Source organism: Caloenas nicobarica, chromosome Z (genome assembly GCF_036013445.1).
Source record: "Caloenas nicobarica isolate bCalNic1 chromosome Z, bCalNic1.hap1, whole genome shotgun sequence".
NCBI lineage: Eukaryota > Metazoa > Chordata > Aves > Columbiformes > Columbidae > Caloenas > Caloenas nicobarica.
Window position 1 is genome coordinate 83,096,748 of NC_088284.1, and position 18,493 is coordinate 83,115,240.

Sequence of the window (18,493 nt, forward strand, 5' to 3'; positions counted from 1 at the left end):
GGCTTTCTTGGTGTGAGGGGCCCAAAACCGACCCCAGGATTTAAGGTTTGGCCTCCCCAGTGCGTGGGGGGGACGAATTGCCCTTGAAGGACACAACATACATAGAAGCACAAAAACATGAAACACAAAATGTTTGTACTTTGTCATTATTTGCTCTAGCATGAGCTTTGGCTGGTCTATCACTGTATAGAGTAGTGGGCAACACTGATCAATTAAAACTTTGAGCACCTCGTAGATTGTTGGAGCTAAGAACGGCTGGTCACTAAAGGCAATATTATTCTGTAATCGCATCACATGCAGCTGTAGACCCATCTCTGAAGTTTGCTGCCATGGCTTTAGTTAACAGTTACTTATTATTTGGTATTTGGTTAACAGAACAGTGAAAAAAGAAAATGAACAAGCAAAAAACTAGTATGAAGAATCGTACAAGCAACACAAACACAGCAATGGCCGCTTTAATAATAATCCTATAGGAAAGAACACCGCGCCTATATTTTTATTTTGTGTGATGCATGATGCCATGACGTGTAACGAGCTACTTCTTTCAGAATGACAACCACGTGCTGTTTCTTTTCCTTGCTTCAGCTGTTAGCACACACATTTCTGTGCTAATGTGATAGTTTTCTTTGAATGAGATAAAAAGGAAGGGCGACATAGCCACAGGCCACTCCGCAACAAACAGAATCAATTACCCCCAAACAACAATTTAATTGATCAATTTCAAATACAGAAAATCTGCTGAGTCCAGTCAAGTCATAAAAGGCTCAGTTCCAAAAACGGGTAACTAATACGCAAAATAAGTAACAAGCCAGTCAAATTACGAAAGCATTAATCTGCCCAAAGAGGCAACCACCTGTACAAACATCCATGTTTAGCAGCATATTTGTTACAATTACACCGCTCATGCATCATACTGCCATTTAGATATCACTACACACGTTGCACACTTCTATACATGTTTTATGGCCAATATCTTTTAAATACAGCCAATCTGAAGTACAAAATTGCTAATGCCAAAATCCCAATTCTTAGTGGCTATGAATTGGCATAACATTATAGCACCTCGATTTATTCCAGCTGAGACTTTTGACCCATGCATCTATCTGTGCCCTTTTGATTTCACGAGACACCAGGGAAGGAAAATTCTGTCTCTCCTACCATGGGCATATATGCATATGCCCTAACAGATAGTGCCTTGGTATATATCAGTCTCTCAAGTATTTGGTAAAAACTCACTGATTATTCGTCAGCTTTTCAGGACAAGAACTCTTCTATTCCTGTTGTCTTGAATGCAAACTGGGCACTTCCACAAACATTTCTCTCTTATTTATTATCGCATAAACTTAACTCTCTAAAGCTAGAAACTGAACATCTAACCCATTATAGAAAGACAAACGTGCACAAGACACGAATTAGTTTGTTGAGCAATGGTCAGTGGGCTTTACTGATGTTTTGGGGTTTTGCATGTTCTTTCCCTTCAAAACATCTTCCCCCAAATTTGGAGTAATATCATTAAGCATAACAGACTACTTGGCAGGCTTCTCAGGTAACAGTGAGTTTTCTTTAATGGGTTCATGACACATATGCTGATATAAGACTAATTTTTACTTAATGTGGATAAAGTGTGTGAATAAGAGTGTGAAAAATCTAAAGCCAGAATAAAAACAAGACTAAAAGAATTTGGCTTTGGACTCTTTAAATACTGGAAAATTGTTTCATTTAATAAAATCGCCAGCTTTGCAATCCATGTAGCCCCTCACTGTAGCCTCTTCAAGGAAAATAAAGATAAATCATTACATAAGTGGCAACATAAATCTGTTCTTCTCTGGCACTTTTGCTAAGAGGGATGTTTGAGCCATGAATTTGTAACAAGTTTTAACTACGAAATGACAAAAAGCTGGCACTTTCACAGAGCTCCAGCAACACAGAAATACTCTACACCAGGTAGCGATGCTTAAAAACATTGCATTTTGCCTTCCTTTACATGTGGCACCGTTCACAACTCTAAAGCCATGGGGATCTAATATCCTATGGATTCCTTGGGATTTATCTTCTTCACCTGGAAGCCTGAAATTATGGGGCATGGTACTGGATGATGTGGATATTCCCCTTCAGTCCTATCTGTTTTCATTTACGACATTAAAAATAAAAGCAGCAAAATTCTTGAACAGTTATTCCATGTCCCAGATCCTCTTAGGAGGAACAGGCCAAAGTCAAGCTTGCTGAGCCTTACCCCAACCAGAATCCCCACGGTTTTATAGATTTAAGTAGCTTAACGTTATTTCAGTGTGCCACACTGTCACAAAGGGGCATTACAAGTGTTAAGGTTGTCAGTCTGCTGAGCTATCAAAGATTAGTTCATGTAGGAACGTATCAACATCCTTCATATAAAGCTAATCAAATTTGAAATTACTGACATGTCACCTTGAGGAGGAATTTGATTTATTATTTGCAAAGTAATCCAGAAAACAGTGAGATGCGTGGCTACAAGAATTACTGTTACACTGACTTTGTGACATTACATTAGTTTTGCTGTTGTTTTTATGCCTCCACTAAATAATAACAAACAACGAAACTTTCTTTGTGCCATTAAGCTGCACAAATGTGAAATGTGGCTGCTTAGAAGTAATAGCTCAGATCTAAAACTGCACTGGACTTGTTTGCTGTTAATTAATGATACATAACGGAAAGCGCAAAATTGTGTGCAGCCATTATTTCCTCTTTTGCAATAGTCCCATCCTTAATGGGGAAAGTTGCCAAAGGTCATTTTAGCTCCACGACCTCCCTGGCTTGTTTCTCTCCACTGGGTAGCAGGGCCTGCTCCAGTGGGATCAGATTTTAAATGTCATGCAAATAGCATGCAAATTTTTAAATGTCATGCAGTTTAAGTGCATACATAATTTGTAGCATATTTACTTATTTGTGCTCATAAATCACAACGCCTGTGAACACAAACCAGGCATGCAACTGCATATACACTCCTCATGAGCAAATGTATGCTAAAAACACCCAAAAATCTGCTTTTAAGTTTATACCAGACACAAGACTTACTTGTCTTTGTCTTTAAGATAAAGACAATGCAGAAATCCACTCAAAATTAAGTCACACCCCTAGTTAACTGCACTGCAATATTAATTCAATCTGTACTGTAATTTAACACACAGGACTTACATATGCCACGGACTTAAGTTCTCTGAAGTAAAGATTTGTTTTTAGCACTGATATTTGCTCCTTGTTGTTATGTATGGTCCTGCACATAAATGAATGCATGTTTATGGCACAACATAAATAAGAATTCCACATTTGAGATCAGCTATCCTGTAAGTAAATGACTATGCACATAAACAAATCTGTTCACTACCTTCAAATATTTTTATTTGTCATATAATTATATCATATATATATCCTCACAGATGTATAAAATATATTCTTAGGAAAATTGCCACAGAATGTTGTTGCTTATATTAAGTAAATGGTATATTTGTGTACTATGCTCCATACTTACATACCCGAAACATATTTGTATACATATAGAACTGCCAAATATTTCACTTCTGTTACTATACAAACAGGTTGATACCACTGAAAAAAACCCCATCCCTCTACTAACTTTCCTGAGTGTTTTTAAGACTGGGTTACCAACATACCTTTTGGAAAATGTGTTTTTATGCTGATAAGGCTATGTCATATTAGAACTAAGGATACTGTACAGCTAGGTAGGCTTGCAGCTAAGAACACAGCTTTTATCAATCCAATTAAATCAAGACTTATTCAAGCTGTAGCCTTCACTACTGTCATTAGCTGCCATCTCACGGTGCCAAACGCAGGAACTGAACTCCTGCCTGGGTGGTAACCTGGCATTTCCCCATAGTGGCTCATTTTAGGCATTATACCAACTAAATTTTTATACCAAGTTACCAAACCTTCCCTTTCCCGGACGCTGAATGCAAGCGAGGGCGTGCAGTGCTCCTTCTTGAGCTTCATCACCAAACCCCGTGACAGTGACCAGGGGTGCTGGGATGGATCAGTAAAATGACCAAGGAAGGTAAAATGAGACTGCAAAGAACTGGCTTTTTACTACCTTCCAAATTTTCTCCTTATCCCCAGTGTGGGCTTTGCTAATGCATATGAAGAGACAAAAAGTGCACTTACTGGTGGCTTTGAAGACACTTGCTTCAAACTGCATCGATAAGATCAAGAGGAAACTTAGATTCTGAAACTGTGAGAATTTTCAAAATGGAATTTAAATAACTGAACAAGTAACAAGGGATGTGAGGTGAATTTCAAAATATTAGCGTTAACAACTTTCTTTTTTTTAGACAGGTTCTCTCTGGCAAATAAAGCCGTTAAGTGATTTCAACAGCATCAATATTATACACAAAAAATGTGATATCATTAATAACAATGAAAAAGAAAAGAATTCTCATGGGAGATATAAAACCCATGTGCAACAAGTTATACCCTCCCTTCCCTAATCCAGTCTGAGACATTTAATTTCATGTTTTTAAAATATATTAAAAAGCTTGCTTTCCCCCCCAAAGCCTTTTAAGAAGCATTCATAACACTGTTACAGAAGTAGAAAGAAATATGTTAGCAGAGATGACTTTGTCTACTGGTTATTGAAAGGAGGGATAGTCCCTGATGCTGAAGCTGAAGCTGACCTGGTAGATCAAACCCTGGGGGTCTTGAATTTACATTTCATAAGCTTAATATCCTGCCTGATTTATGATTTGGCTTCTTAAACAAAGGAGGTTGTACTTAACAACTTTACTTTTGTGTGGGTAACTGTTGATCTGAAAATGGCACATAAAATGCATTTACATCAGCACTGCTAATAGGCCCATAATGATTCTTTATTATGTTTCAGTGAAAGGCAACTGAGTGACAGGTAACTGATTTTGTAGATCAAATAACTTTCTGCCACCCCCACACAGCTCCCAGCTGCTGCACACTTTATATGCCAATACAAATATAGTTGTAAAGTAGACAAATATATTATAACTATGTTATTAAACGAGACACAACACAGGGTGTTGGAAGAATTTGAGAGCCGTTCAGTGCCGTGACTGGGAATTACAAGCACGCAAAATCAAACTCTGAAAGGGGTTTCAGTGCAAAACTAGTGCAATCCTCCCTCTGACACTTTTATACAAGATCTTAGAAGTGATTTTGCCCATATAATCCCCATCCCCCCTCCTTTTTTTTTTTTCCTGCAGAGGGCTGGAGAAGCCTGGAGCATATTTTAAGTTTAACAGGTATTTAAAGCAAAGCATTTCAGTATAGAGACAGATGTACAAAACTCCAGGTACCGAAGGCTGATGGTAACGACGCCGTGCAGCTGTGATATGTGCTCATCTGAAACGCCGCAAAAACCTCCCGTGTGCCGAATTTTATTTTTATGTGCTACACCGCGAGTAAATAATGATAAGACATCAGAGCCTGTCTGATAATCTTTGACAACAACCCCAACTCCACCACCGCGGCCACGGGAGAAACTGGCACGTACTCAGCCCTGACCCACCGAGCCTTTTATCTGCGTGTGTACTCTCCATGGACCGAGCAAATAAAGGGCAACCGGCAATTTACACATGAATCAACTTTCTCGCTGCAGAACAGGCACCAGAGACACATCCCTTTTCTCTGCCATGGAGAGGAAAAGCGTCCAGGTCTGAGCTTGTCTCCCCAGAAATCGCACGAGCCAAAGAGCGGCGCGTCGGGTCGACAGAGAGATGCTCTTCTGGACGCCCGATAATAAAAAAAAAAGGCACCCACAAAGGAGCAGATGAATACTGAGCTTGAAACAGGGCTGACAGCAGCACTGAGCCTTTGTCCTATTCAAAACAGGTAATGTCATACAAACTGAAGCGGAGATACAATCCTGATAGAAGATTATACAAGATACCTGAGCGGGCGTCTCTAAGGAATTCAGCCTACATTTTAATAAGGTGTGAACCTCGCAGTGCCTCGGGTCTCATTTCCACTTGCCTGCAGCTGCCTTTTGAAAAGGTACGTGGGTTGTTTCGGGCTTGCAAGAGGCCGGGCACAGGCACTGATAAAATAATCTGCGAACTTCAGTCATGGATGAAAATGAGCCTAAAATTTTACAACGTGAAAAGTCCGCTGTGAAGATAAGGCAGTGCTTGCTTTCAGCCCATATCTCAGTACCAAGAGAAACTTTTATCAGTCCGTAGGCACCATTCCTACTTTCTTCACCACGGGTAAGGGAGGTGAAGCAGGGTACAGCACTGCTCTCAGCAGCCAAGAGGTCAGGGGAATTTCTGTAGTTTAAGCCACTGCAAGCATCACACAGCTATAAAACAAAGGAAGGTGTTTTATTGGTAGGCTTAGCATTTTTCAAGTGTTTGTTTTTTGAAAACGTGAGTTTCTGTGCATTGCAGCATATGTACAACGTGCAACATACTCTGCTGCTGAGAGTTTTCTCTGCAGTCTTAACATGGGAAGGATGAAGCAGACTGGAATCAGTGAAAAATCAGCACACACATGTCTTAGCATCAGCAGATGAGGCCCCTCCACTGGTTCTCTCCTTAAGGGAGCCCGAAAAAGGCTTTTTGGAGGCAGCAAGCTCTTGCTGGCAGCTGATGAAGTATTTCAGAGAGACACATTTTCCTTTCCTGGGCCTTGTTTTCCACCCTGCCACTGATCCTGCTTCCCTAAGCCCCATCCATCACTCTCGTGTCCCCACTTCTGCCACTTGTGCTAACATTTGCTCAGAAGGGCCAGGATAGATTAGGAAGGTGGGGGTGAAACTGCCACCACTGTCCATCCTCCTGGCAGCTCTTAATAACTGTAGGCACTAAATGAATACATAATAAAGCACAGCTGTGTAAAACTACACTGAAAAAAGAAGAGAAAAAGAAGGACAAAGAGGAAAAGAAAGGAAAAAGGAAAAGCAAAATAAAAAGAAAAAGAAAAAGGGAAAAGAAAAAGAAAAGAAAAAGAAGAAAAAAAGAAGAAACAACACTGGTGTGACTGATGCCATGTCTTTGCCTTCTCTAAAACTGAAACCGAAATGTGAAATAAAAACTGATGTTTTCCTTCTTTATGCCCCAAGTAAATTTCCTATTCTCCACAATTACACCTTTTTTATTCAGGTTACATCCAGCCTATCTTTTGTTTAACCTCCTCCAAAACACGTTCATTAGTGAGAATGCTTACACTACATGCCTTTCCCTCCTAAAATATACAAGAGTAAAAATATGGTTATAGAAATTGATTTTGCATTTCCAAAAGAAGTCATAGAGTGACAGCCAGGTACCTGATAGACATAACAGACCTACTGAATCTGACTGTTTTAGTATTTACATTGTGATACACAGCTTTAAAATAATGAAATAGGTGGGATATGTGTTCATTTAAATTTAATAGCGATACAGCTAACATAATATCTGAGTTTATTACTGTGTTGCATTTTCTTTGAGTAGGGTTTGACTAGATGCCAGTGATTTTTGAACTACGTAGTGAAGCCAATTAGCTCTAAGAAATAAACTGATACTTCTCTCTAGTGTCATACTAACTGCTACTGTATGAATTATGCTGCTGATAAAGATGTTGCTATGAGCCAAAACATAACTACAAAGACTTAATCAACTTGCAGCATTTACATAATCATAATAAGAAATTCAGCTTTGAAAGAGTTGCCTTTATGTCACTAGATGTATGTCTTTAATGGACATTGAAAACAAAGGTAAAAGTCCAATATAAACCACAGTTTTTTCCTCATTGACATGAAGTCTCCTGCTCTCTCTGTATTTTCCAGGACTGACGCTTGGCTGACATTGGCTGTTGTGAAAATCACAGAATCATGGAATAGTTTGGGTTGAAGGGACCTTCCCAGCTCACTCATGAGCAGGGACATCTTCACCAGCTCAGGTTGCTCAGAGCCCCGTCCAGCCTGGCCTGGGATGTCTCCAGGGATGGTTCATCCACCACCTCTCTGGCCAACCTGGGACAGGCTCTCACCACCCTCAGGGCCAACAATTTCTCCCTCATGTCCAGCTGGAATCTCCCTCCTTTAGTTTAAAACCATCACCCCTTGTCGTATCGCAACAGGCCCTGGTAAATCTTGTGCACCATCCCTAAAACCATTCTCACCCAGTTTGCTAAAGCCAGCACTGCTACCCAGGTTCACCCACCCGATCATGGTCACTACATTGCCTTCTTCTCTGGTCCTGCCAATGAACCCCTTCCCTGCAGACACTCCTCTCAAATGTTACCATAAAGATCTTTTCTTGTATTTTACAGCTTCGACCATGCACTCTTTGCATCTTTCACTGGCTCCACTTTCTTGATTGTGTCTAATGTAAGGCAGTTGTTTCCACTTTCAGAGCCCACAGGCTTCATCCATGCTGATAAATTAAACATAACCAGGAACACTGCTGGGCACCACATCCAGCTGGCACTGCATGGCCCATGTCTGTCCTTCTTAAACTAAACTCTCCCCAACTCCAAGACAGGGTGATGACATCCAGCTGCCTCTGGGAACGGCCCCAGGGAAACCCCCGCTCCAGAACCGTGCCTGGAGAGCATCACTTGGCATGGGCAAAGGTGACCAGCAACTGCGTGAGGAGCACGAAAGCACAGGCAGCTGCGTTTCATCACTCGGGACTACTCTTAGGGACTTCTAATTTACTAACACGGACATACGTGACCATCCTGCTTGATGACTAAGCGACCCATCTCATTTCAAACTTGCTCCTGACTTGGCTCAGCTCATTACACGGTCCTCCAAGGACTCATGCCATCTTCTTCATAAACTTCTGCAGACCGACTTGGTTAACTTCCTTCAAGGTCTTCAATAAAGCTCTCCTTTGCTAAAATGACTGCAAAGAATCAGAGTAATTAGGCTGCTCGTCCCTTTGACAACCATTGTCACACCATAGAACAGGGTTTTGTGCCCTTATTTTTCAGATTTAAAAATCTGGGAGGGGACTTTGCACAGTGCCTATAGTTACCTGCCTGTAGCTCATCTGTGTGGCTTTACCACATTCAGGAGGATCTTTCCATGTAGAAACTGGGTTGAGAGAGCAGGGCTGGTTGTCATGTCAAGCAGAATTAGTGCAGAAGGCATCTGATGAAGAGAGGTCACAGCTAAGCACACTGGCTGGAAAAAGCAGCCTCACAGGACACACCGAAACAGTTTCCAGAGGAGAACTTCTGCTGCCAAACACGTTAAGAGGACCACACCAAGGGCAGGGCAAACCCAGTGCGTGTACCACTGCCAAGGTGGACCAGGCATCACTCTGACCAACATCCAGTGGTTTCCAATAACACACCAGCTGAGAAGTGCTGGGAAAACACGGTCGCCAGGTTTCCACCATCAACATATCATTGATGATGGTGGAAGCCTGTTTTGGTGGCTTATACTCTTTGACGGTCCTGCCAAGATGTCCCTTTTGCAGACACCTGCAGAAGCTCTGAACTTGTGTCCAGCAAAGACGGACAACAGACAGAAAAAGGGGGTTGGCATTTTGTGTTCACAACCAGGAAAGATTAAATACTGACTGTCCCTCCTGGCGTGAACATCCAAGAGGTCAAACCCAGTGCAAAGCGTCAGTTCCCCCTCTCAGCACACATCCATATGGGTTTATCTTTCTACCCTTTCAATATATGTTCTTGCTTTGTCTCCACTCGCCTTGACTAGCTGAAGAGAAGCTTGTACCTTCGTTTTTCTCCTTCTTCAGAAAAGCAGAGTCTTCCTCAGAGAGCCCTGGTGTGAAGACAAGAGGTCCCTCGCCTTTCTGCTGAACAAATCGGACACATTCTCTGCAAACCTGATTCAACTGAAGTTTATCAGGTACTTTTGAGGACAGCCATGTCCTAACTCATTTTCCAAGTTCCCTCATTAGTTTTATTAAGTTTTTTTTGTAGCTAGGAGAGGGCCAACCTTTCTCACAGAGTCTAGTTGTAGCAAAGCAAATATCTCTTGCCCCTACAGAGGCCCTAAACCACAAACAAATACTGATTTCCATGTATAGAATCATAGAATCATTTCAGTTGGAAGACACCCTCAAGATCATCGAGTCCAGCTCTAACCTAACTCTAGCACTAAACCATGTCCCTAAGAACCTCATCTAAATGCCTTTTAAACCCCTCCAGGGATGGTGACTCCACCACTGCCCTGGGCAGCCTGTTCCAATGCCCGACAACCCTATGGAGGACACACTAAAGTCATATTCTGTAGTCTTACCTTCTCTCTCTGTCTAATTAAAAGTCAGCAGTGGACTGAATTAACTCTGTTTGCAAGGGAATGAGACCATGAACTTCAAGACACAAAGGCAATGAGACCATGAACTTCAAGACACAAAGGCAATGAGACCTGAATTAACATCGTCAAAAAACTGGGCAGCTAAATGCTACCTGTGAAACGCAGCAACTTCTCTGATCAGATAGTCCCCAAATAAAAAGACAATCATATGTAAAAGCAAGAACATACACACAAGTAACCAGAGCTCCCAGGCCGGAAATGTGCTGCAGAACCCAACTCATGGGTCAACCCCATTAATGCAACCGCTCATCAGATGAACCTGAAATGGGGCGAAAAGCTATTTCGAGTGGCCTTCTGGGGCTGAACGAACCTGTTCACATCGGTGAGGAATTCACTCATGGTTGAAGACTGCCTAAACCATTTAAATATCAACATCATCTCTCCTAGTCGTATCTGGCTGTGGTCTGATTCAGCAGCTGCTGAAGGAATTCACACTCTGTTAGATGATTTGCAAACCAGAAGGAAAAAAAGACAGGACCAGGAATAAACAACAAAGCAGAACATAATTCACAATTTGGGTGGGCTGATCCAAACATTTAATATCCCAAGTAGCGCTGAGTCCCCTGGAAGGGGTAACTTGGGTCAATAAACTGTTTGCAGGAGACCTTTAGCGCAACTGTACTGATAAATTTGCTGATAAGGACTTCTGTTGTTTCTTTGATTTAATTCCATCGATAATTTTATTTCTTCCTTCACCCTTCCTACCCTGCCTTTCCAGCTGAACTGAGCCTGAGGGCAGTCAGATATATAATTAAAAATATATAAATATTATATAAATAAATATGTATATGATATGAATACATATATTTTCCCCAAAAGCTGACACAGATGACCACCACGACCTGACAGTGTGGAGAAACCCCCTTACCACTGAAGTTACCACAACCTGCTCAGGATGCTCAGACTCTTCCTCCATCTGCAGAACGGAAGCGTCGAGCTCCTTTGTCACATGGGGCGCCTTCAATTTAAAAGATGTAGTGGAGCTGAAAACATATAGGGGAAAAAAGCTGCAGAAATGGTGTATGCAAACACCGTGTTGGAGAAGAGATGTATTTTTGCACGTCAGGAATAACACGGTCATCACATGGAAATACTTGCAGATGTGCCAAGCCGGATATGTTTCTCTTTTTAATAAGGATTACTGATCTATTTAAAGAACATGTCTCAGGCTGGGTATTTAAATGAGTGATTTGGAACTTTACTGGGATTCATGGAATTTGATTAAGTGCATTTTGCTGTCACTCAGGTAAGTATTTTTATTAATCTGTGACCTGCCACCAAGAATAAACACAAAATAGGGATTTGCTCAACTTTTAGCCATTAAAAGTATTCAAATATGTGTCTATCATATGCATCATCTCTCCCCCCTGTACACATGGCAGACAGGTTATGCAAAACAAAAACATTTAACTGTTAATAACATAGAGTGGGAGAACATGATTCAAACCGTTCTATTAAATATTGTTGGAAGGAAGACAAAGTTTGTTTTGTTTTGTTTTGTTTTGTTTTAGGACAAAAGCAGCTAGAGGTTTAGTTAAAATTAGCTTAAAGTGCAAAATATTTACATTTAATTTGATTTAGATGTTAACTGAAAACATCTCATTAAAAAAAAATTCTCTGTCTCACTGTAAAAACGGTCATGTCTGTTCCTGTATCAGGCTGCACTCCGGGCTTCAAATAAAATTTCAGACATATATTGCACTTTCTTCATTATTCCCTGCAACTTTTTTTTAATATAGAGTACATTTTATTAAAATGAAATTTGTATTTTAGGAGCAGAGAGATTTGGAATAACAGCATTTAAGGGGCTGCTTAGACAGTATTACTTGTTTGACACTGAAGGTTTTGTTTTCATACACAGAATATAAAACCACTTCCTCAAGATATTTTGTGTTCAGCATAAAATATTAAAAATGTCTCATTTCCAAGAGATCTGGTGGGAGTTCATGACAGATGTGTTATATCTTTTTTTTTTTTTTTTAAATTTTTTTTGAGCATTATTGCGTCTAATTAGCCCTGATGATTTACCCATGACAGTATGAACTTCTTGAGAAGGAAGAAAAAGTGGGGCATAATTTTCCGAGCAAAGAACAAACACGTGTTTTGGGGAGATGGGAAGGAGAGAAAGCACCGACTCGAGGTGGTTTTATAACAAATGCCTGCAAGTAGCCCTGGGATTTTTCACTTATTTATGCGCCGCCATATGATGCATCTTTTCGCCTTCGGCGCTACAAACCAGCCTTGGTGCAACGTGCTCTCCAGGTGTTGGCTCCGCAATTGTGTCGCTGCTCCTTATCTCTTCAAGACGACTAGTTGTACAGGACTAACCAGTCTGGATGAGCTGAAGGTGATGTTAAATACCTGTCATGGACGATGATGAGCATCCCTCCCACGCTTCCCCCTTCCCCGGGCCACCAGCTCCAGATTAGGGGAGACTCCCGAAACGCGAACTCGGGTTGCGGCTGTTCATAAAAATGTTTATTTTTGCTCCCAGGGCTTCTCCCCTCTTGGTGCCCCATGTAAAAATACCTTGTCAGAAGTCCCTCAGAAAACAGGGAGGTTATCAGAGGAGGCGACTGTGGTGGCCAGGTGGCCACCAGAGATGCTGAGTAGACCCAAGTCAGCAAAAATCATTTGCATCCAAGACGGGGAAAACGCACAAAGTTAAGATTGTTAAAAGTTTCAATTAAAACATTGCCGGTGTGGTTTGGTTTTTTTTTTCCACCTGACCGTAGCCCCATATGGCAAGGTCAGCCCTTTCCGTGAACAAACAGCTCGGTCGCCTCCAGTGTAGCTGTTATCTGCCTCAACAAGGGGAGACATTTGGCACAGCCTAAAGCTGGGGCATGAACCCTGGCTAAGCTTAAGACATTTATCTGACAGCATCAGCTGACACTCCACAAACACATTTGCTCTCCATGACCCCAGAGCATTCGTGATTAATCAAAAATGTATCTTGGATCTTGAGAACAAGCTACAAGCAGCACACACACAGAAAAAAGAATATGCTCTCGATCTCGCTTATCGACTCCAGAGGTATATTGAATTTAGAAATAGCAAATAGAATAAAATGATCAATATGTTCTCACTTGTCCATGGAAGAGCAAACTTCATCCCTCCAGCAACGAACATTGATCATGTAAATGTTTTGGAGCCACTTTCAAGTAAAGAAAGCAAAGGCATCGGGATTTTTGGGGAGGGGTATTAGATGAAAAAGTCGCTGGCGTACGTGTGTTAGCACTTGGTTGGGAAGTGTGTGAACAGCATTTAAAGCCACGGAGTGCGGCGATGCACCTGAACCGCCTCCACCAGTACATATTGCTAACATCCAGTTTGGGAAACGCTGTGCCAAGTGATCTTAATAAAACATTATAGAGGGGACTTTAAAACTTAATGAAGGCACATAATCTGCTTCAGAGAAAACTCCCTGCCTTAATTTAAATGAGATACAGTTATAACATATCCCCTATGCACTGTTTACAATTTATAATTTATGTCTCAGTTCAAATACACTACTTTCTGCAGTCATCTGCTAAGTGATATGATTAGCATTTGAATATTGTAATATTCTGCTTCTTGATACTCAGAGTAATATGATGCAGTGCATTTGTATTTTAATACTTTTTTTTTTTTAAATTCACTAATAAGCACACCAAGCTCTAATTAGAAATTACCCGCCCCACCCAGTCTTAATTTGAAAATGGTTATGTCTCTGTAAAAACTCTCCACCGTTTCACTTATTAAATCCCACTCTTTTCTGGTTACCTACTGCTCAGGCTACAAGTCGTTTGTGCGCATAGAGCACCATCACTCTGCTATAGCAAAACTACTGTATGTGCTCCGGTCCCTGTTGGCACGGCAAACAAACTTTCATTGCATGTGCTCTCTATAAAATGGTGGTACTAATTAGAAGATATAAACTCATGCTGAGACATGATATGAATTGGCTTTATGCATCTCCTAAGCTCACAGCAGTATTAGATTTGTACTGTTGATGCCCTCAACTAATATGCAACTAGAAACTTACATTTTTTTTTTAAAATCTGCAGAAAAACACAACAAAAGTGATGGTGCCTCATTAATGCAATTCGCAGAACCTCAGTAATCCACACTCCACTAATCTCCACATTCATAAGCAACGCACAGAAAGAAGCCTCTTTTTCTTTTTCAGCAAGGACTGAGAAGCAGAATGGGTCGTGAAAACTCATGCCGGTGTTATTATCTGGTGTTCGTACGTCACTTTTGCACGGGGAGACCTCAAGGGCCGTGGCAGCAGGTGAGCATCACCCCTGGTTTCAGGAGGAGGACCCCGAGGTGCAGCCTGGAAATAGTTATTAGCACATGATGATAGCTAACTGCTACAGTTAACAACACCATGCCATATCTACCTTAAAAAAAGCAAGAAAAAAGGAGTGATTTGCCTGTCTGTGAGGACTAGGAAGTCACCTAGGCACGCCAACCTGGTCTTGGACGTTGCACATCTGTAGGTTCATAACGACCACGCTCAAACTCGTGCAACACGAGCTGTGGGCACCAGACATCACAGCTGTGTGTTTTGACATCCGTGGTGAAAATGAGCAGAAAATCTAACTGTTCCATATCAAGAAGTATTTTTACTAGTGCTAATGTGCCTTAAATACCTTGTTCCACAGATGAGTGGCCTGGCACCTGCTGCATGAGAAATAGCCAATTACTGCTCAGTGTCTCTAATTTTCTGATTCAATTAGCATGCTTCAGAGCTTTCCAGTTTAATTGCAAACTACTTCACAGTTAGCTCTCTGATTAATCATTGCCCATCTGCAAGCCATCGCAAAACTTGGTGGAACAAATCTGTGTACTTTGGAATGCTGGGAGCTTAGCAAATCAAACTTGTTTTGGTATATAAAGCTTTAATTTTGTTTGCCCTTTTCAGCTGCACTTGTAAGAAGCTCTGTACTGATCAAACAGGAAGTCCAGACAATAATATGCTACATTATGCATATAATTACTGTAAATACAGGCGAGACTGTAGAAACATTGCTTAAGGTTAGGTGCTAACATGTATGGAGTAGAGGGTCAGAAAAACACATTTGGCATCAATTTCTCCCCCATTACGACAGAAGGGAGGAATTACGGGTGGAAAAAAGAGGAGTGAGATGGTGATGCAATTCCAGCACCCGTGCTCGGGAGGTGTTTTTGCAACAGTATGCTGCTGTACAATCGCTGCACGCTATTGCTAATTTACTTTATAAAAGGAGATGTTAACTTGCCAAAACTTTACAAGTTCAGTAAGTTGTACTCGATTAAATACCATACCTATACTCTTCCAGACATTTTTGGCTTAAAGTAGAACACTGACTGTTGGGTAGGATGATAGGACTGCCCATCTGTCATGGAGCTGCTACTTTTTCTCTATTTTACTACACTAGAAATAGTAATATTCACTGAATTGACACAGCTTCCCTATTGTAAAATTATCTTCTTCAGGTGCATGTAAACTACCTGTCTGGAAGACTTGATTACAGATGTAACAGTGTATCACACAACAGGAAATTAGCAATTATATTCAGAATTTAGCATCGGGCACATACAAAAGTATAAACCTCATTGAAGCCTACAGTTTTGAAAATTTCACTTAAATTCCCCGCACGACTTCAGCATGCACTAAATTCAGTATATATGAACGAGGCACCAGTCCTGCAGGACGCTGTACATCCCTGATCTGTGTTAAATTCAGTAAGACGTGATGGTGCCCAGTGTCCCGTGGCATCACACTCCAAGTACTTTCTTGAGCTGGGGCCACGTGAACATTTAATGTGTCCAAACCCTGTACTTAAGAAGACAAAACAGGTTGCTGCAGGGCTTTATAATGCATTTACGAGGTATCCAACGCCATTTTTCTGTACTAGGTGAGGTCGCCTTCCAAGAATAACCCATGCAGCTTCTCCATGATGAATAATATAGACATTGCAAGCACGAGGCAAAAAGGCTTCGATGCTGCGACATGCCAGCTCCCATTCAACATTCGTGTGCATGCGAAAATACACGCAGTGCACTTGAGTAGAGGGATTTTTCTGTAGTATATACAGTCAGATTACAGATTTAAGATACTTATTTCAAAACATGCTGAGGAACATACTTCTACTCTGGGAAAAAAAGAACCAAGTTTTGCTCGTCTGAAAAAACCCTGTATGTTTTAGGAGTTCTACATGCTTTTTCATTTTGCCTTTTCTAAGTCACTGCATCCTGTATTATCTTTGTGACTGAACCACGAGTTTACCAGAACAACCTCCTTTATTATGACCAGTTCTGCATTTGATCACAGAATTCGGAAAACAAAGGCAAAAAAAAAAGTGATGTTCTTAACAGTTCAAAGAAAATACCTCCTAAATCTGTAAGGCATTGCTCAAAGGTTTAGCCCCAAAATGCCCACTAAAGTCAGTGCAAGTTATACAGCTGAAGCCTGATAATTTACTCCATTTAGAGGTTACATTCTCAGTTTGGAGCTGTTATTCCCTGTGTTTAGGGCTCTCTGGCCAGGCTACCCCACCACTCCGGGATGCAGGGCCATGTTATTCCCATCACTTCCCCAACATCTTGCTTGTGTTTAAACCCAGTTCACAATCGCCTTCCCAGGGCAGAGCTCGTTTTCCACTCTGGCTCCTTTATTTTGAATAAAAAGATGCCAAAGTGATGCAAAAGTGCTTAATGCCTCTGACTCAGCCATGGAAAAATCCCCCAGCACAGAAACCTGAGCAAAATCATCTCCTGGACCATCTCGTGTGGAGGCTGAGCAAAGGATGTAAAACACAGGAGTCCGCAGAAGCCAAAGGACACGGCTGTAAATTGGGTTCCCGAGGTTGTCAGAGTTACAGCTGATCCCAGGAAGCTTTTTTTGGGGTGCAAAACCTCATCCCGGAGACCTCCAGCAATGATGCTCAGCCCCTGCCTCTGTTATGGACATTTCCCAGCAAAACGATGACTGCCTCAGTTATTTGCTCTGAAACACAGTGCGATCAGCTCAAAAAATATTTAAATAAAATAAAACAAAACCAAACCCCAATTATTACAAAAAGGCATTACTTTCACTTTGCAGAGGAAGATTAAGAGAACAACTGTAGCTGTTTCACTACTGTAAGGACAATGAACTTGTACCAGGTGCCAGAGTCAGCACACAAAACTGTTTTTAATGGCAAATGTCTCTACAAACACTCAGGGATGTCCCTGTCCCGCTGGTGTCACCACCCCGAGGGGACCAGGTGGGAGTGGATAGAAAAACAGTGCATGCATGGGAAAAAACCCATGCTGGCATCATTTTATGGGAAAAAAAATCTCTGTCTCTGCTAGAAGTCACATCATGTCAAGTCACCGCTGGTTTCCATATCCAGACATAAACCTGCTACAATACCTTTACCACACCTACCGATATTTCTTTTCCTTCCTACTTCACTTGTGAAGATGACTTGTAACCACCAGGAATATTTTATTCTCCTTTTTTCTGGCTCTTTTAAACTTTTCCTATGGTCTCACTTCTTTTTTTTTTTTTTTTTTTTTTTAAATACAACTCCTAAAGTTCACAAAAATTGGTCTTTTTTACACAGATTTTGGAAAAAAACCATGCAGCATTGTTGGATTTCTTGGTTGGTTTAGTTGGCTCATGTCAAGAAATGTCCTAAAGCTCAGACTTTTACATTTCTCTCTGTTCTGAATTGGAAAGGGTTGGAAAAACAGCAAAAACAAATGGAGGGGAACACATTACTATTTTTACTTCCTTTCAAAATATTTTTCTTTTCCTCATTAAGAAAAGATGAAATTTAAAGTACCAGAGTGGAGGAGATCTCATGTCACTTTTCACTACCCCTGCCTGCACGTATTTAGTTTCTGCTTCTGATGGAGAAGAATGGTAAAATGTTATTTTTTATTACTTACTTTAAAAAGTTTAGGGCTGTGACAAAAAGTGATTTTTACAAATGAAGATTTTATCTTCCCTTATGTCTTCGTCTTAAGGAAATTTTCCTCATCTTTCTACTGCGTCTTTCAAAAATGAACAAGAGACACGCCAGCGCTTCTGGGATGTGGAACGGGAAAATAAGGAAAGCTTTATTCTGAAACGTGGTTTTGGTATTGACTTAAAAAACTGATGAAAACTGTGAAAGAGACCTGAAAAGTGAAATCCATCCCAGTCAAGGCAAATTAAGAAGGTCCAAAGACAGCCCAAGCCTGATCCCA

The 18,493-nt window shown here is 41.0% G+C and overlaps 1 protein-coding gene across 8 annotated transcripts in view; it reads right to left on the minus strand.

The window, feature by feature from the left end:
• Positions 1-18,493, minus strand: part of ARB2A (ARB2 cotranscriptional regulator A) — a 265,885-nt gene that overhangs the window by 25,814 nt on the left and 221,578 nt on the right. Inside the window, exon 12 of one of the 8 annotated variants that reach the window (XM_065656372.1) lies at positions 3,172-3,250. The exons of the other annotated variants lie outside the window; for them this stretch is intronic. Within the exon in view, the coding sequence (XP_065512444.1) occupies positions 3,213-3,250 (38 nt within the window). The 3' untranslated portion in view covers positions 3,172-3,212. The remainder of the gene's footprint in view (positions 1-3,171; positions 3,251-18,493) is intronic. 8 annotated transcript variants of the gene reach the window in all.